The sequence below is a fragment of the Fusarium falciforme genome, chromosome 7, assembly GCF_026873545.1.
Source record: "Fusarium falciforme chromosome 7, complete sequence".
In the NCBI taxonomy this organism is placed as follows: Eukaryota; Fungi; Ascomycota; class Sordariomycetes; order Hypocreales; family Nectriaceae; genus Fusarium; species Fusarium falciforme.
In genome coordinates this window covers 1,694,149-1,718,146 of record NC_070550.1, presented here as the reverse complement: position 1 = coordinate 1,718,146, position 23,998 = coordinate 1,694,149, and the positions used below count along the sequence as shown (strand labels likewise).

At 50.6% G+C, this 23,998-nt stretch overlaps 9 protein-coding genes across 9 annotated transcripts; 5 read left to right on the top strand and 4 right to left on the bottom strand.

The window, feature by feature from the left end:
- Window positions 1–508: 508 nt before the first annotated feature.
- On the bottom strand, window positions 509–3,143 carry NCS54_00913400 (Hypothetical protein; the record flags this gene model as incomplete). Its single annotated transcript, XM_053154489.1, has 5 exons — window positions 509–768; window positions 1,402–2,159; window positions 2,221–2,286; window positions 2,334–2,528; window positions 2,764–3,143. The coding sequence occupies 5 exons, from the start codon at window positions 3,141–3,143 to the stop codon at window positions 509–511; spliced, it is 1,659 nt and encodes a 552-aa protein (XP_053010464.1).
- A 1,110-nt stretch (window positions 3,144–4,253) lies between these two features.
- On the top strand, window positions 4,254–5,810 carry NCS54_00913300 (FAD-binding PCMH-type domain-containing protein; the record flags this gene model as incomplete). Its single annotated transcript, XM_053154488.1, has 1 exon — window positions 4,254–5,810. The coding sequence occupies one exon, from the start codon at window positions 4,254–4,256 to the stop codon at window positions 5,808–5,810; it is 1,557 nt and encodes a 518-aa protein (XP_053010463.1).
- Window positions 5,811–7,224: 1,414 nt separating this feature from the next.
- NCS54_00913200 (Peptidase-S8 domain-containing protein) lies at window positions 7,225–9,684 on the bottom strand (the record flags this gene model as incomplete). Its single annotated transcript, XM_053154487.1, has 4 exons — window positions 7,225–7,857; window positions 7,914–8,256; window positions 8,316–9,254; window positions 9,506–9,684. 4 exons carry the CDS (start codon window positions 9,682–9,684, stop codon window positions 7,225–7,227), a joined length of 2,094 nt encoding a protein of 697 aa, XP_053010462.1.
- A 728-nt stretch (window positions 9,685–10,412) lies between these two features.
- NCS54_00913100 (Hypothetical protein) lies at window positions 10,413–13,023 on the top strand (the record flags this gene model as incomplete). Its single annotated transcript, XM_053154486.1, has 5 exons — window positions 10,413–10,695; window positions 10,750–11,683; window positions 11,747–12,443; window positions 12,499–12,590; window positions 12,648–13,023. 5 exons carry the CDS (start codon window positions 10,413–10,415, stop codon window positions 13,021–13,023), a joined length of 2,382 nt encoding a protein of 793 aa, XP_053010461.1.
- Window positions 13,024–13,552: 529 nt separating this feature from the next.
- Window positions 13,553–14,576, top strand: NCS54_00913000 (Hypothetical protein; the record flags this gene model as incomplete). The annotated part of the gene is made up of 3 exons (XM_053154485.1): window positions 13,553–13,594; window positions 13,646–13,735; window positions 13,782–14,576. 3 exons carry the CDS (start codon window positions 13,553–13,555, stop codon window positions 14,574–14,576), a joined length of 927 nt encoding a protein of 308 aa, XP_053010460.1.
- A 371-nt stretch (window positions 14,577–14,947) lies between these two features.
- Window positions 14,948–17,377, bottom strand: NCS54_00912900 (Hypothetical protein; the record flags this gene model as incomplete). The annotated part of the gene is made up of 5 exons (XM_053154484.1): window positions 14,948–15,521; window positions 15,574–16,113; window positions 16,167–16,704; window positions 16,762–17,067; window positions 17,131–17,377. The coding sequence occupies 5 exons, from the start codon at window positions 17,375–17,377 to the stop codon at window positions 14,948–14,950; spliced, it is 2,205 nt and encodes a 734-aa protein (XP_053010459.1).
- A 554-nt stretch (window positions 17,378–17,931) lies between these two features.
- Window positions 17,932–20,113, top strand: NCS54_00912800 (Leuk-A4-hydro-C domain-containing protein; the record flags this gene model as incomplete). Its single annotated transcript, XM_053154483.1, has 7 exons — window positions 17,932–18,249; window positions 18,307–18,391; window positions 18,442–18,670; window positions 18,719–18,836; window positions 18,904–19,395; window positions 19,452–19,942; window positions 19,993–20,113. 7 exons carry the CDS (start codon window positions 17,932–17,934, stop codon window positions 20,111–20,113), a joined length of 1,854 nt encoding a protein of 617 aa, XP_053010458.1.
- Window positions 20,114–20,571: 458 nt separating this feature from the next.
- On the bottom strand, window positions 20,572–22,382 carry NCS54_00912700 (M20-dimer domain-containing protein; the record flags this gene model as incomplete). The annotated part of the gene is made up of 8 exons (XM_053154482.1): window positions 20,572–20,638; window positions 20,697–20,718; window positions 20,779–20,873; window positions 20,924–21,250; window positions 21,309–22,090; window positions 22,144–22,211; window positions 22,274–22,305; window positions 22,357–22,382. 8 exons carry the CDS (start codon window positions 22,380–22,382, stop codon window positions 20,572–20,574), a joined length of 1,419 nt encoding a protein of 472 aa, XP_053010457.1.
- Window positions 22,383–22,729: 347 nt separating this feature from the next.
- Window positions 22,730–23,877, top strand: NCS54_00912600 (Hypothetical protein; the record flags this gene model as incomplete). The annotated part of the gene is made up of 3 exons (XM_053154481.1): window positions 22,730–23,610; window positions 23,661–23,745; window positions 23,800–23,877. The coding sequence occupies 3 exons, from the start codon at window positions 22,730–22,732 to the stop codon at window positions 23,875–23,877; spliced, it is 1,044 nt and encodes a 347-aa protein (XP_053010456.1).
- Window positions 23,878–23,998: the final 121 nt, after the last annotated feature.

The window sequence follows — 23,998 nt, the reverse complement described above, 5'->3', positions numbered from 1 at the left end:
AGACTAAGAAAGCTTGAAATTTGACGAATCCAACGGTCCGCAGTTGCCCTTGCCTTGTGTGTCACTTTGCCGGACCTTACACTCCTAACACATGATCAAAGCTCGACTCCTCGGTTACGGTGTTTTACGGTATTCGGTTTAATGGCTTCAAGTATTGATAACTATCTGCTGTTTTTCCTAAGGCCCGTCTCAGAGAGGTCCTCAGCAGGACTAACTATATTTCTACCTTGAGAATGCCTCTCGCTTATGAGGTTGTTGTGCCGCAACTGCAAATTTACTTGTTACCTGAGATAAAAGGAACTAGTCTATTCATGTATCCTCTGGTGCTTACTGCTATGAAGAGGTATCGGTATTGGGTTTTGATACCGTCGTGTATTCTTGACTGTGATTTCTGCTGTTGTGGCTGATGGCTTCTTATCATCATTGCAGACAATAATAGTGAAGAGGTATCAACTCTTACTCTACGGACAACTCCTCTTGTCGGATCTATTTTCACCCCTGAAGTGCCTCATATGTCTGGCTCTGATGATAGCACACCGTTTCCACCAGCATCCGGAGTGTTGGTCCATCTCTTCAGTAGCTCTCCCAAGTCAAGCTGAGATGTATCAATCTCACCTGTAATGATCTCCTCTGGGCCGAGAAGTCCCTCTATCTCTTCATCTAGATCGTGCTTGTCAAAGTTGGTTGTAGACTCGCTGTCTGTTGTAGGTGAAGGCGGCACTATGGTGCCTACTTGCTGCGGGGACCGTGGCTCGTGGTCTGACAGGACTATTCTGTACCTCGTCAATGGGGGCGGCGTCTTGTCCATCCGTGGGGACGCCCTCCTCTCTTCTTCCCTCCATGGAAATGGATCTGGCCTCATCCCAGCTGGCACTGCTCCTGGCGGTGGCCTGCTGATTGGTGGTAGCATGTCGACAGGCGGTGGTATGCCGCCTGGCTTCCACTGTGTACCCGGATCCATGCTCCTGGGGGCCCTGGAGGTGGCATCGGTGGTAGATGTCTGGGTAGCGTCGCGTGAAACACTCGCCTTGGTGATGACCACATATTCATCTTTATGTCCATCCCAGGAAGGATAGCTGACCTCCATGTCTCCGATGGGATGATTGCCTCTGTATCTTTGTTGACGATATCGTACCTGCCTTTTCGTACCGCGACTTCCCATTCTGTACTGGTGAAGGCTTTAATAAGAGTGTTTTCTATCATCTGTCGAGAATTCAGCGTCAGTTTAAATCTCCCTTGCAGTTGTACGAAGTGCTAGACGCTCTTCCAGGTACATGAGTAGACCCTGCATAAATAAAAGCCAGAGATTGACTCAACTTGCCTCCCAAGTGCGGCAATGTTCATATGGCAGCGTAAATTTGCCGCTGCTAGTGTGTAAGGTAACAGGTTTCACCTCCTCACCAAGCCGGAAGAACAGAACAATGTGAACGCTCTCCGGTTGGCCCAGCTCTGACGATTGAGTGACCTCAATAGCTATCCAGGTTCTGCTTTGCTTGTCCCACTGCTTTGACAATGTAATAGCAAGGTAGATTTCGTGGCGCACGCGCGAGTCGACGGCCTTGTACTGCTCCCACATCTGCCATCGTCCTCTTTGCCAGCGGCGCGGCACAATTGCAGAAAGGGCAGCATCGATGAGTTTTTGTTCCATTTCAAGTTTCATCAGTGACGGCTTTGATTCGAGGTCGGTTCTGGCCGGTAGTTCAAGGAGAAAAGCCTCCAGCCTGTCATTCTCCCGGCCATCATGCCGGCCACGTGAGAATATGCCCTGGGCCCAATTCGGGATGAAACGAAGGATTAGGTTTGAAGATGTGGTATTGGTAGGGGCACCGGTGCTCCCACGGATAGATCCTCCATCATCATATTGAGAGCCACCGTCTTCCTGACTGCTGGTAGAGGGGGAATAATCCCCGCTGGTCTCGTCCTCGGCGACAACGTCGCTTGCTGTGTGTGGATGGCGGTAGAAGAAGGGAGGGGGCGGAGGGGTGGATGGCGCTTCACGGCCTTGAAAGCCATTGGAAAGCGGGTGCACGGCGTGTTCGATCATATTCCTGTCTTGACGTTGAGGCCTGTCGCTTTCTACCATTGCTTCTGTGCCATCTGGTTGTGGACTTGGATTAACTATAGGCTTATCAAGGCCATCCTCTTTTCGATTTCCCGATCTGTCAGAGGCAACACGAGGATTATTAGTTGATCGTCTCTCGCCCGAGGATGTTTACGTACTCTGCATCATGTGTCGTCATCGCTAGGAGAGGCAGTGCTTCCGGCTGCTTAATGCCGCTATAATAACTACGATCAAATTAGTCAAGCACACCAGTTGAAAGAAGATGCCTCACCTAATGGTTTCCCCTGGTGGCGGGCCCACTGATTCGGGCTTAGTAGTGGGCGCTGCTGCCATGGCCTTGTCGGCTTTTTCAGTATGGCGTTGCATGAGCTGCTTTGCGTGGTTTGCTCGCTTTCTCATCAGTTCCTGGGCTAGCTCTCTGAGAGCTTGCTCCTCTTCCAGTGATCCGGGAGCCCGTGTTGGATGGCTTTGAGAGACACATATATTAGCATGCTTTTCCATCAGACAGCTGCGTGGGAGAAGCTCCTTGCAATGTTGCCCGGAGTGTAGGAAAAGGTTGCACAAACTGTATTTGAAACTGTGCCTGGTTTACCACCTGGATATGGTGGAAAAGGCCTAATTTCACCTGCCTCAGCTCCTGTTGGCAACGTTTGATCCGTGGTTCCAGCCATGGCCATTCTAGTTTACGCCGGAAGCCCAACTTGTTAAGCTTCAATGACAAGTCATCGAGGCCATCCGCCGATACTTCTCTCTTTACTTTCTTATTCTTAGAACCCTCGGCAGCTTCGTTCAATAAGATGATAATGACGTCGTATATTCTCTTGCATCTGTCGGAAAGCCGCTTGATATCCCGAACGCCATCGATACTGAAAATGGGGGCAGCTGCATCGCAGTCTTTCTTCATGATGCCTTGGAGTTGACTCAACACAGCCGCCGTGAAATTGATCTCGAACGCAATCTCTTGAAGCCAGTCGCTAGCTTCTACGGCGGCCTCGATGTGTGTCTGTAGTGTGACGCCAAGTTGCAGCCCGAAAGCAACGATTCCGACGACAGAGCCGGCAATTCCAATGGCCTCTGCCATGGGTTCTGTGCTTCTTTCCGTTAGATGAGGCTGTTGTTGGGGTTACTGAGAGGGCCGGATGACAGTGTGAAGCTGTCGAAATATTCTGCTGACTGTGACTACAGGGAAATTGCTGAGGGGCGGTGCAGCCAAGGAATCACCCGATAGCTCATGCAGGCTGACTGATAGGGCAAGACACTATTGGTGGACTTGTGGGCTTTGCCTGTGAGAGTGCTGTACTACGCAGTACGGAATGCAGCATAGTAGGGTTGGCGTAGCCAAAAGGTTTATCGTAATAGTGACCACTTACGTCTCAGTGCGATATAGCCTCGGCTGAGGGATTTGTGGGTTGACATCAGTTACTGGCGAGTAATAAGGAAGGTAAAAAGAGAATCGGCCCAAAGTAATCCTGTAATTTGAGGTTGGAATGAGAGCAAAGAATATGTTGCCTAAACATTTCCATCTAGTGATATTTAATTTTTATTTTCACTCCCAGAGTTATCTATAACCGATCCCCGCGCCCACATGCCTTGTTTACCTAGCCCTGGCGTGGTTGAGCGACCTCTAGACATCTCGAGCCAAAACTGTGGTCGTACAGGGTGGCTGCACATGCTGCCCTCTGACAGACATGAGTTCTTGCATTGAGTTTTCGCCTTGCATTAGGATAAGCTGCCTTATACTCGATCGAGATCCTTGGCGGGCCATCATTCCTATATTGGACAATGAGTGGTTGATCCTTGCATGAGTTGAAACACGCCTCCGCATCTGTGTTGCATAAATAACCCTTTCTCCCCAGCATCTTTCCCCACGTTCTCATAGGCAACCCCGTCAGCTCTTTTGTGAGAATGTTCTACAGTTCCTTGCTGGTCATATTGGTCACCGTTTCAACTGTCGTTCGGGCCCAAGACCAATCGCTTCGATGCAGATGCGTGAGTGCAACCACAAGCTAAGAGAGAATGCCTTACTGAGTGTTCAATCCAGGTCCCTGGTCAAAGTTGCTGGCCGTCGGATGTTGAATGGAAATCGTTCAATCGGCTGGTCGGCGGAACTCTCATCAAGACGGAGCCAGTAGCACAATCATGTTATCCAGGCGACACCCAGGACCTCGACAAGTGCGCCTATGTGAACAAGATGTGGACAGACCAGGATTTTCAGACCTCTCATCCCATTGGTAGGCCTTATCCTTACAACATAACCTGTGCCCCAGTCGACTACGCTGCTGGACAAGAGCCCACCACATGCATTCTCGGTTCGCTTCCAGTTTACGCCGTCCACGCTACATCTCGTGCGCAGATCCGCTCTACGCTTCTGTATGCTCGCCGACGCAACATTCGCCTTGTGATTTCTGGCACAGGGCATGATCTTCTCGGTCGGTCTGACGGGTATGGTGGTCTTGAACTTTGGCTGCATGACTTCAAGAATGGCATCAAGTTCCAAAAGACGTATAGTTCGGAAAATAAGTGTGCTAGGTCTGGCTGGAAGGGAAGCGCGATCAAAATCGACGGTGTCTACCAATGGCGCGATGTCAACAAAGTCGCTAAAGAAAACAACGTCATCGCTGTCGGTGGAGGCTCCGTCTCACCTGGTGCCATCGGTGGGTGGGCATCTGGAGGTGGCCACGGGCCAGCAACGAGGAATTATGGTCTCGGTGCTGACCAGATCCTTGAAGCCGAGGTCATGTTAGCTGATGGACGGGTCGTCATCTGCAACCATTGCGAAAATACTGACCTTTTCCGAGCCCTTCGTGGAGGCGGACCCGGGTACGGAATCACTCTTAGCAGCACCATCAAAGCACATCTCAACGTTGATGTTGTTACCGCCCATCATCTGCAGCTTGCTCCTCTGGAAAAGACAGAGAACAACTCAGAACTTCTGGACGCTATTTCAGTATTGTTGCAGATGCTTCCCGATCTCAACGACGCTGGCTTTTCGGGGTACGGTTTCTGGTTTCGTAATTTCCCTACCGTCTTTGTTGGGAATGCGACATCGGGTTATTCTCATGGCTTTTGGGCGATCGGTACTGGAAAAGATGAAGCTGAGAAGGCCTGGGCTCCTGTACGCAAAGCTCTGTCCAAGTTTAAGGACAAGCTTTTCATCAACGAGAGTTGGGCAAGCTATACCGATTACTGGTCCTTCTACAGCGCTGAGTCGGGACTCCATGATCCAGCAGGAGACACTGCGATTTTGACCTCGAGACTGATCAACCGCGAGTCTTTGAAGGACTACACCAGTGTACGTGATGCTGTCGAAGTAATCAGCGGCAAGCCTGATGAGTTTCACTCAAACGTTATCCTGCTTGTCTCTGGTGGACAAGTTTTCAAGGACGCCAAGGACAAGACATCTGGTCTGAACCCGGCCTGGCGCAAATCGCACTATGCTCTTATCTCTGGAACAGGCATCTCAAAGACTGCCAGCCTCGCAGAGCGAAACAAAGCCAATTACGAGACGACGTTTGTTAAGGGTGCGGCGCTGAAGAAGCTTGCACCTGACAGTGGCGCTTACATGAATGAAGGGGACCGCCACGATCCTAATTTCAAGACGTCATTTTATGGAGAACTGTATGACGTTCATTTGAAGACGAAACGCAAGTATGATCCATTCAATGCGTTTTACTGTCCAACATGTGTTGGGTCTGATGCCTTTGTTGAACGACCTGATGGGCCGTTGTGCAAGGCGGAGGGTGATTGAAAGGTGTTTACTTTGTACTGGGTTGTTGTTACTTGTGGTACTTTTGTTTCATGCAAAAGACCTGATTGACCATAGTACGAACAGTATAATTCTTTCGGATTTCATGTCTGTCTTTATTGTTCCTACCGCAGCAACGTAAACCGAACTGGCTCCAACATCACCCGAAGTCAGATGAACGTGTCAAGAGATTCGCGTTGGACTAGCAGGGCGTCATCTCAGTGAAGGAGGTCGACGTATCCCAGTTGATTCAACAGTCCCTGACCCTTATCATCTCGTCGTATCTAGAGCCTACGCCTCTTTGAATGCAATGCAAACACAGTCCTCATCGCCATCCTTCGCCTCCAGGGTCTGTACTGATTCATCTTCGTTCTCCTCAGCTATCTCCAGCAGATCCAAAGCCGTACTGGCCCCGGCTGCTACTTCTGCCTCCTCTCCTGGCTGCTTGCCAATATTCAGGAAAGCTGCTTTGGGCGCATAGACGTCCGCTTCAACCCGCTTCTTCCACCACCCCTTTCGAGCAATGACGTGGAGCTGATAGGCAAAGATTATATCACTGCCTGACTGGAGAGACTCGCCGGTGCTTCTAGAGCTTGAAGTGCTGAAATCTGCGCCTGCACTCACTTCTTCAGTGATGGGGATACCAGCGCCGAGGTTCCCCTCTCGTGTAGAGGTTGCGCTCTTGTTGAGACGAAAACCCTTGGCGATCTTCAACCCTGTAATCATGTACACAGGTGCAGTCCCAGACAGCCCAGACTCTATAGCCGCCTTGACCTTTGGCTCTCTAGCGCTCAATTCCGCCTCTTCGTCTGATAGGTCTTGTTTTAGGCGCATCGTCTCCAGACTATCCATGGTATACTCGGACAGTACAGCCCTGCTCACTCCACCGCCGACTTTGGCACTGGCAGTTTGCAGAAACTGCGCCCAGACGCTACCGTTGAGTGATTTGCTGCTCTCTCGGGTGAAAGAGCACTCAAAGTCGGTATGCGTGGCAGTGAGGGGCGGTTCCAGAGGAGAGCTGAGAGGCTTCGTAGGGCGGAACGGATCAGCGATGATATTGCCGATGCGGATTGGGCCATCGAGCTCGAAAGTGAAATTCGGAGCCAGGAGATAGGTTCTGAGAGCCATATTGTCCGGGGACGGGAGAGCGTCTAGTTCAGTGCCCGGTCGTCTAAGAAGTTGTGAGGAACCTAGGGACGACTACGACGATGGGTGGGGTTGTTGTGTGTCAGGCTGAAATTCAACGTGGCGTGCTGTTATCCAATCACTGGTTAAGCGCTTTAGAGAGATCGTGTGGCGCAGGAGGGCGTAACCAGGAATGCAGGCTGAGAAAGGTGTGCCTGTTAGACCAAGCACGATAGAACATCTGACACAGTTCCCGGCCCAGATTTTGCATGTAGCCATGAATTCTATACAACTAAGAAAGCCTCAGTGCGTCTATTATAAGAGCATTCCGTTCTGTGTCTCTTTTCTCCCCCCTAAAGAAATCATGCGGGTAAATGTAGTAGTGTTTCTCCCGTACTTGTCTGGATAGCTTTCTGAGCACCGAGTCCATGCCGTTCTTTTTCCAGAGCTTCTCTATCAGCAGTTCTGGGCCGAACTGCCCAAGTAAATGACCGAGGCGCACATCCATCAATACCATGGCCGCAATTCCAGCTGCTATAGGAGTTGCCATTGACACGCCCGTCTCGTAAACCTCCCCGTCGTGCGTGCTCAGCCCAGCTCCAGGAACGTCTGTCCCCAGTGTGCCAAAGACATGTGCCCCAGAGTAATCCGCAGCAGGGTTAAACTCCTGGAAAGCACCTTTATGGTCAGTTGCTCGGATGGATATGACGTTGGGGTGCCGAGCTGGGAACATTTCTGTCTGATTTGCTCCATCATTTGCTGTGGCCGCGAAGAAAAGGACCCGGCCGTCTCGGTCATGCATTGCTCTGTGAATAGCATTGCTTATGGCTGGTCTTCCCTCTACATAGGGTTCTTCTGGGAACCCAAACGACATGGACACGATGTCTGCATTCCCTTGCAGGGGGTCAGTTGCCCACTTGATGGCCTTGTCCATAGTTAGCCCAGGTCCAGAAATAACCCAGTATAGCTTCGGCCTCTTACGTCCGCAATTCGGGATGCTGAGTGCGTCAGATCATTTGCGCTGTTTGCAACGCGGGCCACACATATCTCTGCTCCTGGTGCAATCTTCATGGCCAGAGACAATACGTGCGTACCGTGTCCGTCACAGTCCACATGTTCGTCTTGCCTGCCAGTAAAGTCCTTCCAATGGACGATTCGCTTCTTGCGAGAAGGTGGTTGGAAAAACTGCGTCTTGGAATCATATCCAGTATCAAGAATGGCGATTCGGACGCGCGACAAGGAGCTGTCTAATCTGTATTGTTTCACAATGTTCTTTGAAACGAAGCTTTCCGCTAAGTTCTGGATCCATGCCTGCGAGTGGTTGCTGTTTACGATGTTATGTTTCTTTCTCATCGCCAGAAGAGAACAACAGGTTTTACTCACATGTGCTGACTTGGAGTGGCTAGAAATGTCGGGGTAGGCGGTATCTTGGGTTGGACAGGTCGCGAATAGATGAGTCGGCCGATATCTTGCTTGTCGATAATTCCACAGTCCTCGCATAAACCCTCCAGTGGGAGAACGACGTGCGTATATAATGCGTTTCTTCTCTGTCTGATCCCTGCCTGATCCTCGTCACCGTTAGACGAGGGGACATGGAAAAGATCTGGGTCAAGGCATTTGTCAACGGCATCTCTATAGATCAAGCTTGCCTCCTCGCTTTGTAGACCCAAGTTTGGCCAATCTTTGCCCTTGGCAATGTCTCGACATGTCATCAAGTCGTCGTTCATTCGTTCCTCTGTAGACGACCCCTCGGGATGGCTTCGGGGCACTTGGTTCTCGACTATGGCAACGAGAAGAACACCGAGGGCGAGAACCCTGGGATAGCGGTGGTAGACATGTCGGAAGTCACAGTACTCAGCGGGCTCAGGTTCTTCTGGCACGAAGGGTCTGAATGCAAAGCAAGGATTAGCCGGGTTTATCTCATCCTGTGAAATGTTGCGTCTGTCTTCTCGCATGAAGTGGACAGACTCGGTTGTCCATGGAGTCCTCATAAAGTCTGAATTGTAGTATCGCCATACGGCTTTGGCAAGTGTGTATGCCAAAGCAATCTTTACCTTGGACGGTAGCCGATGCTTTTCCAAGACGTCCGAGAGTGATACGCTACCGGCCTTGGCCACTTGTTGATCCGGCAAGGCTGGATTGTCAAGTTCGCAGAGGTGTCCATCGACGATTTTCAACGGTATGCAGACGCTGCCGATAGGACGGCCTAGCAGAGCACAGAATCTCCCCAACTGGATAATCGTGTGTTTTTCCGCTTGAGTTAGGTGCTTGTATTCATCTTTATCAACATCCTGAGCGAATCGAATCGATCGCTTCGTTTTCCTTAACCCCGTTAGTCAAGGGACATAGGATGATAACGGGGAAGCAAGTAACACCTGGGAACTTGAAGTCGGAGTTGTTGCCATCGGGTCTGTTTAAGGCATTGGCTGGCAGGTGTGGCGGAGAAGAGGATATCGAACAGAACATGGTCTTCGACCTGCTTTATCTGCGTTGCCAACCGTAACCTAGCCCAATGCTCCCGAGGGTTTTCGCCAGGACAGGTGCAGTTGAAGTGTCGAGATAGCGCTGCGTACAGAAGCGTATTAACGGTAGCAGGGTATTCATCAGGTGATTCGATCAGCTCGTTAGACACGGTTCCGCTCAGAATCCCTGGTCGCCGGGGGATTGAACCTGGAGATTCGATCGACGCGAACTTGTCGAGATTCGAGATGAAACCTCCTACTCGCCGGCCGCCGTTCATGACAAATTCCATGATGGCGTGGGAAAGTTCCGTATTGGCCAAATGTGACTTAGAACTTGTAAATTTATGAAGGAATGAGAACTGGGGGCCACGAACGGGTGGCTTCTTGGGCCACTGCGCCAAGTGACATGCACGTCAGTACATTCAAGGCGAGATACTCTTGTGCACACCTCGGACGGGGACTTGCCGTGCAAACTGTTTCCAATTGTACGAGGAGTCGCGGGAGTCTGCCAGCGATCTTCTCCTCTTGACCTGATACCAGATCCTGAAGAGCGCCGTACACTTGGATTAGGCATCCCGCGATTTTGCTCAAGATGACGAGCCGGTTTCTCTCGCGGTCGATGGCCTTTGCGGCAAGCTCTTGGGCGACCTTTGCGGCCGCCTCGGCCATCATCAGAGTGGCCTTAGTGGCCAGCTCTTTCAGCTCCCGAGTGTCCATCGAGGAATACCGACATACAGCATGTAGAGTGATGGTGAAAAGCGTAATCGAAATGGAAGCGAGATAATGAGGCCCCGCAGAGTTTGCCGAGCCTGATCCAGCAGAGAGCTAACTTGGTTAATTAGGCGAGGCTTGCTTGTGTGGCGTAGAGTGCCTGAAGAGCTCATGCATAGATGCCCAAGGCAGTGAGGCTGTGTAGATAGAGCATAGACTCCCTTCTGAAGTACGATAATCACGGGTGTTTTTCATGTATTACTCCTCCGGCCCATACACGCTCGCTTAGTTAGCTTTGGCTTGAGATATGAACAACGACACGCCCGGACCGTGGTCTGCCTCCATATTCGAAGCCACGCTGGCCACGCGCCACACCTTGGAAGGCTGCAAGTCTGTCGAGGCGCAGGTAGTTAAAGACTGGGCCGAGAATCGCATCATTGACTTCAACCTCTGGGCAGCAGGAATTGGGGCTCTGTCGACCTCTCAATCCAGCCTTGATAAACGTCTCACTTCCCAGCCGGCTGTTCGATCCGTGGTTTTGGGACTCTTGTCGGCTCTGAAGACGCTCGCACAAGATTGTTTTGACCTCGGTAACATGGATTGAAATATCTTCCAGGCACATATCCGTCCTAACAGCAAAATAGGGTCCGGATCAAGGTCAAATCCTAGCCCATATTTGCCTCAAGATGACGACGAGACGAATCTCGACGATTCATCAAGCCAACAATCCGACACTTTTGCTCCCTGGTCGGATAATTCAGACTCGGAAGAAACCGATGGAGAGCCACACGTGTCACTGCTCGAACAGGCAATGGTCGATACCGAGTCCGTTCTCGGCCAGCTTATCCGCATAGGCAAGGTTATAAGAGCCGCAGGCACAGTATCTCGGCTTCGCAGAGCAGACAAGAACTTTAGTATTGAAGATTATCGCCACTTGGAAGATGAGGGTTATAAACAATCGCCCAAAGTCGACATTGAGGATCTTCGAGCTCTCAAAGCGCATCTGATGACGCTTCTATTTGCGAAACCCTCAAAAAGTGTGGCAGAGCCAGGATCAGGTGCCAGAGGCCCTTGGGGGTTTGAGACTGATCTTGGAAATCTACAAGAGGCTCATCGCTCGACCATAGAGCAGCTTTGCTTTGCCAACCTCCTACGTCGGAATCGATTCAACTACGCCAAGAGGCACACAGAGAAGCTAGCAGCATCTGCAGAGATTCATGGCTCGGACAATACCAAAACTTCTGCTGAAGGAACTGCGCAAGGCGACAATGCCGTGGGGCCAACTGAACAAGTCACAAGTCCAGAACAAGCGCCAAACGTGGCATCTACAAACCTACTTCTTCTCGACTTGCGGCAACAGGGTCTGATGTCAGAGACAACGCCATCAGAGGGAACCGTGGATACTCGTGCTCTCAAAAAGGCCGCAGACTCTCAAGTCGCTCTGAGCCGGAAGTCAGTGTCATTGGATAAGTCAGGCTGGCCGCATCCACCTGGCTTGGCAAAGAGTAGGGCCTCTTTTCGGTGTCCCTGCTGCCACCAAACATTGCCAAGTGAGGAGTCGAAGCAGCTTCTGTGGAGGTAAGAGCTTAGTTCATCTACACCCACAGCCGGCGGGAGCAAGGCTGACATCAAGTCCAACAGAAAACATCTCTCCTCTGATCTGTATCCCTTCACATGCATATTCCCGGCATGCAGTAAAGGGGTTTCCCTGTTCATCTCACGCAGTGAGTGGAACGCTCATATGCAGCAGGAACACAGATCCTCCACATATTGGGAGTGCTTTGCTTGCACCGACGCTAAGACCTCCGCCATCTTTGAGAGTTCGGAAGAATTCATCGGTCACATGAACTCGGAGCATGGCCAAGTTACGAACAAAGAGGACTTTCCCAAAATGTTAAGGGTCTGCCAAAGAACAAAGCCTCTGGCCATTGAGGCTTGTCCTCTGTGCGTTGTCAAACCTCAAGACGATGATCTTGACCCGAAGGCACTTTTAGACCATATCGCAGACCACATCCATGATTTCTCCCTAGCGTCCCTACCGTGGGCGGACAAGCCTCCCGAAACTATGGTTCGCCCACAGAGACAAGTTCTTCAAAAGGTCAGTAACTGGCTGGATGTCAAGCCGATGGACCACCCACGAGACCCAGAAGAAGGAAGCCCACCGACGAGTGTCATTCTGCTTGATTACTTTGCTGAAAGTGGCGGTGCTTCGTCTCGCGTCAACTTTTCTTCACCTACGCACTCAAACATGTCACTCGAGTCCATACCCAGTGTTGAAGAGACGAGGCAGAAACGCAAAACAGTCATCATTGTTGTTTCAACACCAGACAACGGCATTGTTAGTAGCCCTATGTGCTTTGCACTGCTTCTTGGTTATTAATGGGCATCTTAAGGTCGTACTCGAACAGCTACAACAGCGTCCCAACTTCTCCGCAGTCAAGCTATTTGTACTCATATACGCTCCTAGCTTGCAAGGACACACCGAGTAGGTATCTGCGAAAACTGTACATTGAATTTTGTTTGCTGATGGATGCGCCATTAGCATAGAGACAGCGCTTCTTAAGGATCTGCCATTCAAACAGCTGTATCAGCGTGCGTTGGATCTCGTTCAACATGAGACTATGGTGATACCTTACACTACACGCCGTGGCTATTGGCATATCCTCCCTGTACTCAACCCGGACCTTATATATCTCGTGGAGTCTGTCGTCGGCGATGACGGTGGTATTTTCTCGACATTGGTGACCTGGTATCACTATGACCTAGTGATTATACAAAATATACCTGGTACAACTCCAATGTCGGGTGAGGCCTATGACCATCTGATAAGGGGGATCCGTGGTTCGGGATTTACTGGGACCCGCGAGCTAAAGAATTTATCTTACAACTGGTCAAGACATGTGCTCACTATGAAGTAGTTGAATTAGACTAATTATGTTACGGATTGTGAGAACTAGGCTACCGACATCAATGATTTGTACTGTGCTGTATTCTCTTAGGAGGTAGCTCGCTCACGCGATATCCTTTGAACCCATCAATAGGGTCTATTCTCACACCATCTTCTGCAAGCCACGTACCACGTCATTGATGGTTTGTTCCAAGGTGGTTGTCTGCTCTTTGACTCTGTGTAATTCGATTGGGGCGACAAGGAACCCCTGCAAGAGACCCCTGTTGCTTCCCGAGCCATCCTGTACGAAATGTACGGGTATCCCCAAGCCCCCCAAGTTTATCAAAGCCCCTCGTCACTGCCTCTTTGTCCATCACGGACCCTGTGCGCACTGTGAATGTGTGCTAAAGATGAGATGTTTACACGGTGCGCTACAGTGTGAATCAGAGCATCATGGGCAACAAAGGCCGTCACTGGTATAAATCGGCAACAATTTGTTGCTGCAAACCCCTCCTCAAGACCCCGAGATTGAATTGAGCACCCATGGTCACCATTTCGCAATGTCCAAGAACGAACCCAAGTTCAAATCCGAGATTCAGCGGGTATTTGCCCAATCCATCCTTCTTGTTAGCATATGTTAACTAACTGAACAGATGATGTATATCGCCGGGGAAACCCAGGACCCCTCGGTCGAGACGATCGCTGTAGTTGAAGAAATCATTCGAGACCAAGTCTTCTTAATGGTACGTATTGCCTCCTTGAAATGGGTGCCTGCTAGATATCTACCAGCTCACCACTGCAAACGAACTTGCATCCAGCCGCGGCGCGCGCTTCATCTCCAATGCAGACCTATTCTTCCAGATCCGACATGACCAAGTGAGACTGGGACGACTCATGAACCTTCTCCGATGGAACAGGCTCCGCCTCAAGAGCAAAGCGGAAAGTGACAAGGGAGATGCGGAACTCGGAGCAGTCCAAGATCTGGCTGAGGTTCTCGAAGTCCCTGTCCAAAAAGATAAAAAGATCCAAAAGCGTCCAAAACTGACGCTGCCGTGGGATGTCGAATCCTACTTTTCCGTGCAGCTGCCTGAAGTTGAAGAGACAGAGGGTCTACATCCTGAATCTAACCAGGCGACTGTCGAAAGGCTCCGTCGCGCAGACCGGATAACAAGAAGGATGACTGCAAAGGAGTATAAGACATGGGCCGAGTCCCGCCGCCGGGCATCCTTCAGCTATCGCAAGAAACAGAAATTCCGCGAATGGTCTGGCCTAGGCGTCATAGCCGAAACCGAGCCCAAGCACGACTGTCTGGACATCCTCAGCTTCCTGGTATGTGACATGGTACAGAGGTTGACCGAGATGGCCCTAGCCATTCAGGAGAATGAGCTGCAGCGGAAGGATGGAGGATCCAAGTCGTCGGTGAACAAAGTCCGCGAGGGGCTTTTTACGACAGATGATACTGAGAGAGAAGCTGTTGGTGTTGAACACGTGAGACAGGCTTTCCAGGTCACGCAGTTGAAGGCCCAGAAGAAGCGGCCAAGGCTGCACGGGGGCCCGGAGAAGAGTGGGCTCCAATTGATCTAGACGATCAGCAAGGGTTTAACTAGCAGAGGTGATTTCGCGATTGTAATAGATTGTACTCCATCCTCGCGTGTATGAAACTTGAGTGACTACTACCCAAATCAGCCCAGGCTCCAAGGCCAGTATCTGAGGTCTGGTCTAACAATACCTGTGTTTAAGCAGGCCAGTATGTATAAGACATGGCGGGTTATCTACTAGACTAGGTTAAGGCTACCTCTTGAGGTTTATAGCGTCCTAGGCAAAGGTTGAAGGTTATTGTTAAATGCCTTGACAGACGGACAGGCACCCGCCGTTAGGAACTCATCAGACCACGAAAGAAATACATGCCACCATTATCTCGCCACCTAGAGATAAATATATGCAGAATATTACAATCAACACATTCCGGCGGGGCAGCCAATTCCGGTACCGGCTTGAACGCCCGCGATGGCAACAATCGCGTTGATAACACCCCCAATACCCTCGCCCGCGATCATACCGGACAGAACAGAAAATAGATACTCCTCGTAACCAGCGGGTCGGAGTCTCTTCCAGAGCAAAGCGATGATAGCTCCAATCATCATAGCTGTTCCAATGCAAGGTTGTGGAATCACCATCATCAGGCCAAGCGTCATAAAGTTTGGCAGATAGAGACGGTACTTCTGCCGTTCCTTCACCAGATAGAAGTGCTTCATAACAGTTACCAGGCAACCAAAAACTGTGATGCAGATGGCAAAGATGCCAGATGACTTGGGGATGGGAAGAGTTGGGCTTGTTGCTGCGATGGTGGCTGCTCTCCACGCGGATACAGATGGGGCTGAAAAAGCACACGTCTCGGCTGTAACATCCAGGATGCAAGGATACGCCGATGCAAAGACCAGGAAGATGGCTGGTGCGAGGAAGATTGCAACGCCACTTCCAAGAAGTTGGGCTATCCACTGTGCTCGAGGAGGCGTTCTGAGAAGGAATCTGTCAAATAGTCAGCCTCGTGCCGGTCTGTAGGATCATCATGACTACTAACCCAACTCTGAAATCGGCCGTCAGATCAGTTGCCTGATTCGCTACGCCGGCCGCAACGGCACCGCCCAGGGAGTTCAGAGTCTGGGCCTTGGCTAGAGTCCAACTATCCCCACGAGTCATGCCTCCAAGGACCAGCTGAGAAGACTTTGCGATGGCGGTAAGGGGTGTCATGTCTGTCATTCCGGTGCTCAAAATGGCCAGGACGGTCAGAATGACGGCCATGATAATGGAAACGATGGTCATTGACAAGGGCATTCCCCATTGCAAGCCACAGCTGAGGCAGGTTACAATGATCGACAGAACCAGGCCGCTGATCCACATCCATGGCTTAATAGCCTGAGACTCGTCTGTTGTGTCGTCGGATCTATCATCATATGATTCGGAGTAGCGCTCGACCCACGTGGCTTTGATGCCAACGGCCCGACAGGCTGAGCAGATGGAGGCGCATACTCTGTGGGCCAGGACCTTGGCGGCGATAGAGAGGAGTCGATACTGACAGAGCACCTCGACAATGGAAACCGCTACCATCAGAAGAACTCCACTAGAATAGTCTGAGAATGTGATAATAGAAGAAGGTGATGGTAAGGAGCTTACGGCCAAAGAAGCCAGTACCGCGGGCTGGGCTTGTTAACAGGGTCTTCCAGGTTCATGCTCATGTAAGTCGTAAACTCTTCCCATGGGCCAGTGTAGTCTGGACCCATGATCTTGACACCGCTGGCCGCCCCCGTACGGACTAGGACAGGTCCAATGATGCCCCAACTGATGACAGCCCCGGCAAACATGGATGCGGCCGTGTTAGTGCCGACCATCATGCCAGAGCCAATAATGGCAGGAGTCCATTCAAGAAACCAACCCCAATTCTCAACAAAGATAGCTGCGTTGTTGTGACCACCCCAGATGAAGAACCATGTAAAGATGTGCCAGTCCCAGAGAATTCCAGGGGCAAAGTTGGATGCGACTCTTAGGACCAGAGCTGCTACAAACGCAATACCGAGCATCTTGACCTTTTTCATCGCTGCGGTCTCACCAGCTGCCGCGGTATGAATTGATTGAATCGTTGTGGCGGTCGCAGTCGCGGTAGGGAAGACGAGGTTGAGAGCTCTAGACAATTTGATGATAAATAAGTTCCTGACTATATGCCATTGGGTCAGTACCTAGATAGCAGAGGCAGGCAAGGATCCTGACTTACACGGTGTAGCAAAGAAGAATCCTACGTAAGCAAGACCAAGAGTGAAGAGAACAATTCTCCCATAATCTGCCGTTGGGGTGTGCAGCAGGTTCATCTGGTACAGAGCCGGGATAGCACTAGTAAAGACAGTGCTGAGACCACCAGCAGCCGTGGCACTCGTCTGGATGATTGCATTCTCTTTCGGTCCGAAGGCCCCTCCAAGAATCGGAATCGACTCGGAGAATGCTTTACTCAAGGTCTTGACGACGGCAAAGCCAACGATGGCGCCAAAGAGGTTTGCGGGGAAGCTTATGCCCATTCGTAGGCCTAAAGGTTGAACAAAATACGTTAGTAGGCTTTGTCAATGCTTAGAGGGTTTCACATACATACCGAGATAAACATTGGCTGCATTGACAATCCCTCCTAGGAGGACACCCACAAAGACACTGCGGACTCTGAGGATACGACGACCTGCCTCCAGACTCTCAAGTGTCTCATCGACAGGAAAAGGCTCAAACAGGTCTTCCTCAGTCAGAAGAACCTCTCCTGGCATGGCGATTGAATGGCTTCCGTCGCCTTCGTCCGGGGAGACTTTGCCATTGACGCTGTCAACGGTTGCCGTCTTGGTCGGCTCCATAATGGAATGTGTTGGAGATTCGTGAAGCTGGAACTGTTTGCTAGCCGGCTGAGGCTATCGACTTGGTTCTTGGCCAGTTAATTCGAGTTGACTGAAGCACTTGTTATATCGTTGATCATGTTTCCCGTTTACAGCCATGGTTCAACCACGCGATCAGCTCGTCGCGATTATCTCCTTGGAATATCGGAACTCGCTGCGTTCGTCGCCCCTTGTTCATCACGATAGGAGATAAGCAATCTTCTTATCTCTCGGCATGAGCTAGATCGGATCGGGCTAGGGCCTCCTGTTACTAGTGGCATGGTTCAAAGTTTGTCGAGAATTTCCTCAAGTGGTGAAAAGGAACGACGAGAACGCGGGGTTTCGAGCTAACTCAGTCAGGCGATTTTTGATGTCCGCTGGCTTACGTCTCCAAGTTTGTAATTCTCGTCTGGTAAGAGAATCGTGCCCCGATTCAAGGCGAGTCTGGGTATATCTTGTTAACTCATGGTTACTTCTCACGACACAGCAACAAGTCATTGATTGAGCTTGCAATCACCAAGCCCCTGTTCTTCACCATGTGTCAATTCCACGCCCACGACGTCAACACCAACTCCAATTTCCACGATGTGGTCACTAAGCATACCAAGTTGCAGCTGGCAGTCGAATTTGATCGAAAGATCTTAACAGGAAGCGTAATCACTACCCTAGAGCCTCTCAAAGCTGAAGGTCTCGAGACTGTCATCCTCGACACCAGCTACCTCAACATCCTCAGCGCAAGTGTGGGTGGGGAACACATCCAATGGCAGCTGGGCCAAGCCACGGATCAAAATGGCCGCCCACTGATTGTGCAGCTTGGTCGCGGCTACACCCAGGGTGAGATCTTGGACCTTGAGGTACGTTTGCTGAGGCGGAGATTGTGACATACATGACGGCGACTCACAACCCAACAGATTCACTTTGAGACTACCAATCAATGCACCGGTCTCCAATGGTTCAGCCCCGAGCAGACAGATGACAAGCTATACCCCTTTTTATGTTTGTTCCCTCACATCATGACCATGCAGAGCTTGGCTCACAGTCTCTAGTTTCTCAAGGAGAGCCCGTCCATGCACGCTCCATTTTCCCCTGTCAGGATACTCCTTCTGTCAAGACAACGTTTGACATAACCGTCTCCTCCCCATTGCCGGTTGTTGCAAGTGGTATCCCTCAGCATGATCTTCTGTTCCCTCCTGCTGTGAACATGACAGACGCAAAAGAGTACAAGTTTCAGCAAGATGTTCCTACCTCTAACTACCTTTTTGCCGTCGCTAGCGGGTAGGTTTATTGGCCATGATAAGTGGTCTGAGCACTGACATCACTCAGGAATCTGGCTGGAGCAAAGATTGGCAAGATGAGCTATCTCTACTCTGCGCCATCGAGCTTAGAAGCAGCTGTGGCTGAGCTTCAACCCGATATTGACGCAATTATTGACGCTACCGAGGTAAGATCGCAGTAGACTGGTTGTATTTTGACATAACAGAGATGGCTAATGCAGTTGCGTGATACAGAGCCTCATTTTCACGAACCCCTGGCCGCTCTACAACCTCGTCATCCTCCCCAAATCCTTCCACCTCGGCGGAATGGAGAACCCCGTCTTCAACTTCTACAGCGCCACAGTCATTTCTGGTGACCGGGAGAACATCTCTGTCGTCGCGCACGAGTTTGCGCACAACTTTAGCGGCAATTTGGTTACAAACTCCTCATGGGAGCATTTCTGGCTGAACGAAGGCTGGACTGTTTACATCGAGCGCGAGATTCTACGCCAGGTCAAGGGCGAGAAGGCAGCCGTCTTTGAGGCAATCGTCGGTTGGAACGAACTCATCTATGGCATCGAGTCGTATGGAGGTAGCGAGAGCCCGGAAACGAGCTTGGTCTTAGACCTTCAGGGAAAGCGGCCGGACGATGTCATGTCCAGGATCTCGTACGAGAAGGGATACACATTTCTGTGCTTCTTAGAGAAGTTGGTTGGACGAGAGAAGTGGCTGCCCTTCATCCCGCATGTGAGTTCAGCCAACCCCTTCCCTCAACCTCGCAGAGTCAAACTAACTGGGTTCAGTATTTCAGAAAGTTCTCACGAGCAACACTGGACTCGTACACCTTCAAGGCTACAGTTTTGGAATTTTTCTCTCAAGACGCTGCCGCCACGGAAGCCCTCAACTCCATCAACTGGGACGAATGGTACCACAAGCCTGGCTTGCCTCAAAAGCCCGACTTCCACTCTCCAGAGTACGATGGGTGTCTCAACCTTGCCCAGAAGTGGATCGACATGGCTCGTGACTCAGCTACCTCGGTCTCTGCTGCCGATGTCGAGGGCTGGAGCGCTGGGCAGCTGAACGTGTTTCTCGATGCCCTTCTAGATTCGCCAACACCCATCACTCTGGACTCTTCCCAGCTTCTTGGCACTCTATACGGGCTAAGGAAGTCGACCAACTTTGAGGTGTTGTCGCGATATCTACGAGTCGGCTTGAAGGCAGGAGACCGAGGTCTTCTTGAAGACACCGAGGCTTTTCTCGGAGAAACTGGACGAATGAAGTTTGTCAGACCACTGTAAGTCGAACTGTTCCTATTTATCGGGTTGAGATACTGATTGTTTCCAGGTTCGAATGTTTGCAAAGTCTAGATAAAGAGTTTGCCAACAAGGTCTTCTACAAGTATGAGAGGTTTTACCATCCCACTTGTATTCGCCTGTTGGAAAAGGTGCTTGGGATTACGGTGTGATCTGAGATCGTCGAAGAGGTTGGGCTGTACATAGTAGAAGAAAAAAAAGATTAGAACAAAGATCTTTGCTCTTGCTTCTCTGTATGTGGTGAACAAGGCGCCATAAGAAGAGTAGAGGTACTACTAAAAGTCACCCGAAGCCTCTATGAGAGTATCTCTTAAGATAATTTAGTCTTTGAAAGGTCAAGTCTTTCTTATTTAAGCGGCAATCATATCTGCTTTGTTGGTCTTGTTAATGGCCTCTTTGGAGACGCCATCGAGGATAAGGAGGAAGAACAACATTTTTTACTACCGGGTCACTCAATACTTGTCAAAGTCGTACAGGCGGTCGCAAAAGGGTTCGAAACCAAAAGACCGGACTCAAAAGTGGAATGATGACAGGTCTATTACAACCTGCAGAGCACGATGTTCTACCGCCTGTTTACGAGCTATGAAGAGTATCTCGACCCCCTCTCTACTCATTTTCCCTGCCATCGAGCAGCTATCTCCCCGAGATATGAGCCATAAACTTTGATTGCGTTAAAGCTGGGCACGACCGTTAGTTCTAGGATCTTGAACAGTATTTCTTCACTCGAAAACTTACTAGTTTATCTTGTCTAGCTTTTCTGCAATCACGATTCATGTGTTAGTGAGTTTCACTGTAACATTAGCAAGTGGCCACGTACCGTTCACAGAATGGATACCATCAGTCGGCCTCCCTACTGGGAGCAAGAGGACGTTTTTCTTCAAAACCTTTTTCATGTCCAGAGCGATTGGGATACTGTGCCCAGTTAGCAAGAGGCTTTTTCTCGGCGCTCAACAAATACAGACCTGCCACCTTCACAAGTGATTGGAGGAGTAACGTCCCAAGTTTGTTCTATGGCCTTGATCGCCGCCTGGTAGTTCCAATGGTCGACGTCTTCATAGAACCAGTCACTCTGGTGCACGCAAACAATATCAAGCTCATTCTTGCTCTGAAGCTGCTTGAATCTTGCTTCAATGTGCTGGCGAACCAGAGCATCCACTTCGCTGGCCTCCATGCGTGGAACTGTCCGGATACTGAACTTTCCGACCAGGGCGGCGGGGATTGAGGTGGTCGCTCCCGGCCCGGGCTTTAGATTCTCTATGCGATGGAGGCTGAGAGACGGTTGTCGCCATCTACATTCGTGTTAACCATCTTGATGGCACCCGAAGCCAGAGGATCATGCGAGCTTACTTGGAAATAATTGTTTCTGCTTTCGTTGCATGGAGCAGTCTACCCCCGATCCCCCCATCCAGGGCTTCAGGTGTCAGCGGTAGCTTCTCATAAGACTCTCGCTCTTCATCAGTGACCTCGAGCACAGCATCATAGATTCCGGGAATGAGCAACTTGCCCTGGGAGTCCACAAGGGAGCTCATGATATTGACTATGTCAGTCATTGGCTCCGAAATGGCGCCGCCAAAAAGGCCACTGTGGGCATCTTCTTGAGCGCCACGGATGGTGATTCTGTAGAACAGGACTCCCCTGAGACCTCGAGGAATCGTTGGCTGCGTGTTGCTCGCCCAAGCCACATCGGTCAAGCACACGGCATCAACGTCAGAGAGGAACTGGTTTGCTTCGTCTTCAAGGGCGGCGCGGAACCCAACTGAGCCATTCTCCTCCATGCCCTCCAAGAAAAACGCCAGGTTCACCGGGACTTCTTGGTTCGCGTCTTGAAAGGCTTCCAGCATGTTGAGCCAGTTCACCAGCGGGCCTTTGTCGTCGGAGGTCCCTCTACCATGCAGAACTTCGTTACTCTCTGTCAAGGTCCATGGATCATGCTCCCATCCATCCTGTAGACTGGCTGGCTGCACATCGTAATGGCTGTAGACCATGATTGTAGGCTTATCGGCATCATTTCCGAACCGGCCAAGGATCAACGGGGGCAAGTCTAGGTCTGTTCCAGATTCTTTGCCCAGAGACTTGAGCCGTACCTCAACGCCCAGTTCTTTCATCTGAGCCATGGTCCAATGGGCCATCTAAACTCGTGATCAGCAGCTGCAGCCTTCAGAATCTCGCTAGGTGGGGAAACCTTGATAGTGTCGGCCCTGCGGCCAGTCTCGGAAGATACAGAAGGGATTTCGATTGCATCTCGGAGTCCTGAGTAATTTCGCTACGGTTAGCTTAGCCCCCATTCGCCATACGCAAGCAACTAGACTTACTGTCGATGAAGCGGCCTTGAAGCTTATCGACGCTGGTTATCCGTCAGCTGCATGGTTCAGGTCAGCCGGGGGAGAAGCAGTACCTTTCGCAGAATTTGACGTAGTCCATCTTGATTCGAGAGTGAGTCTTCAAGTTCTATAACAAACGGAACTTCTGTATACCTTCGCTATCGTCAAAACACCAGCATCCTACATCACCTTTTATCATGATGTCTGACTCATTTCTGCTGTGCTGATTGGTCAGACACTCCACCTCCAATCAGCGGCGATCCGAGGTGAACCAAAAATTGCCGTATGTGGACATTCTGTACGAGGGCCAATCACGAGCCTTTGGATGGAGACAACTCGGTTGAAGGAACCTCTGTTGCAAACGGCTTTGGGCTGGGTATATACTGGGGCAAATGGCTTTGCCAGTCTCTGTTATCATGATTCCCCAATTCAATCGCTCTGAGCAACATGAGTGCAAAGCCAACAATTCTCGTTATCGGGTCACCGACTGGCCTCGTTGCTGATGAAGCCTGGGCTAATTTCACCACCAATTTCAACGTCGAATCTTACCATTTTCCGACCAATGATGCCTTTCACGAGTCATTGCGATCTGGAAGCTGCAAGAATGTCGATGGCATCGTGCGTCTTGGCCTCAATCTACCAGAAGGCTGCGAAAAGGTCTTGATCGGCTGGACGCATCGGGGTCTCGCGCATTTTCCCCCAAGCCTCAAAGTAATTGTCAATTTCGGCCACGGCTACAACGATGAGGCGGTTGACGAGCTTCACGAGAAAGGGATTGCCTTTTTCAATACGACAGGCGGGAGTCAATCCACGGCTGCAGTGGGAATCTACCTCATTGTAGCGGCTTTCCGTAACCTGAGCCGGTATGAGCGAATGCTCCGCCAAGATCAATTTCTCCCGGCTCTGCGAGACTCTGCCAGAAATGCCGTTGACCCTTTTGGGAAAAGCCTCGGCATCATTGGCATGGGCTCTATCGGGGAGACCATTGCGAGGCAAGCAGCTACGTTGGGCATGAAGATTCACTGCATAGATAGGCCAAGCTTGCGCAGTCGGCTTGAAAGTGAAGGAAGCTCAGTTACAGGTCTTCCTCTGATCGTCCTCCATGACAGCCTACTGGGTCTCGCACGAGTCGTCGATTGTATTCTGCTGTCATGTCCCTACTCAGTCACAACCCACCATCTTCTCTGTAGAGAAGTGTTTGCAGAGATGAAGAATGGCGTTAGGATCATCAACATCGCTAGAGGACTCTGCGTCGACGAGGAAGCACTCTGTGATGCCATTGAGGAAGGCATCGTGGGTGGTGCAGGGCTGGACGTTCACCATGACGAGTAAGCACCTAAATCGCTGCCACACGAACATGATCTAACAAATTTTCGAGGCCAAAGGTGAATCCTAGACTACTGGGCTACGACTGTGTGACATTGTTACCGCATGTTGGTGGTCTGACAAACGATTCAATGAAGGTATGTCGCATCAGTAACCTAACTCATATATGTCTAGATACTGACTATAACTAGAATCATGCCGAGCTTGCTTTAAGACATATCGTCAACTATTTCTTTGTCGAATCGACAGGTTCTGACTCAGTTGTGTAGTTGGTGCAATGTTTTGGGCTGAACATACGGGTTGAAGGGTGGCTGATGGAAATGGTCATGGGGAGTGTAAACTTAAAAGATGCTCGAAGAAATGGGTTTCACTTAGACACTGTTTGGCTAT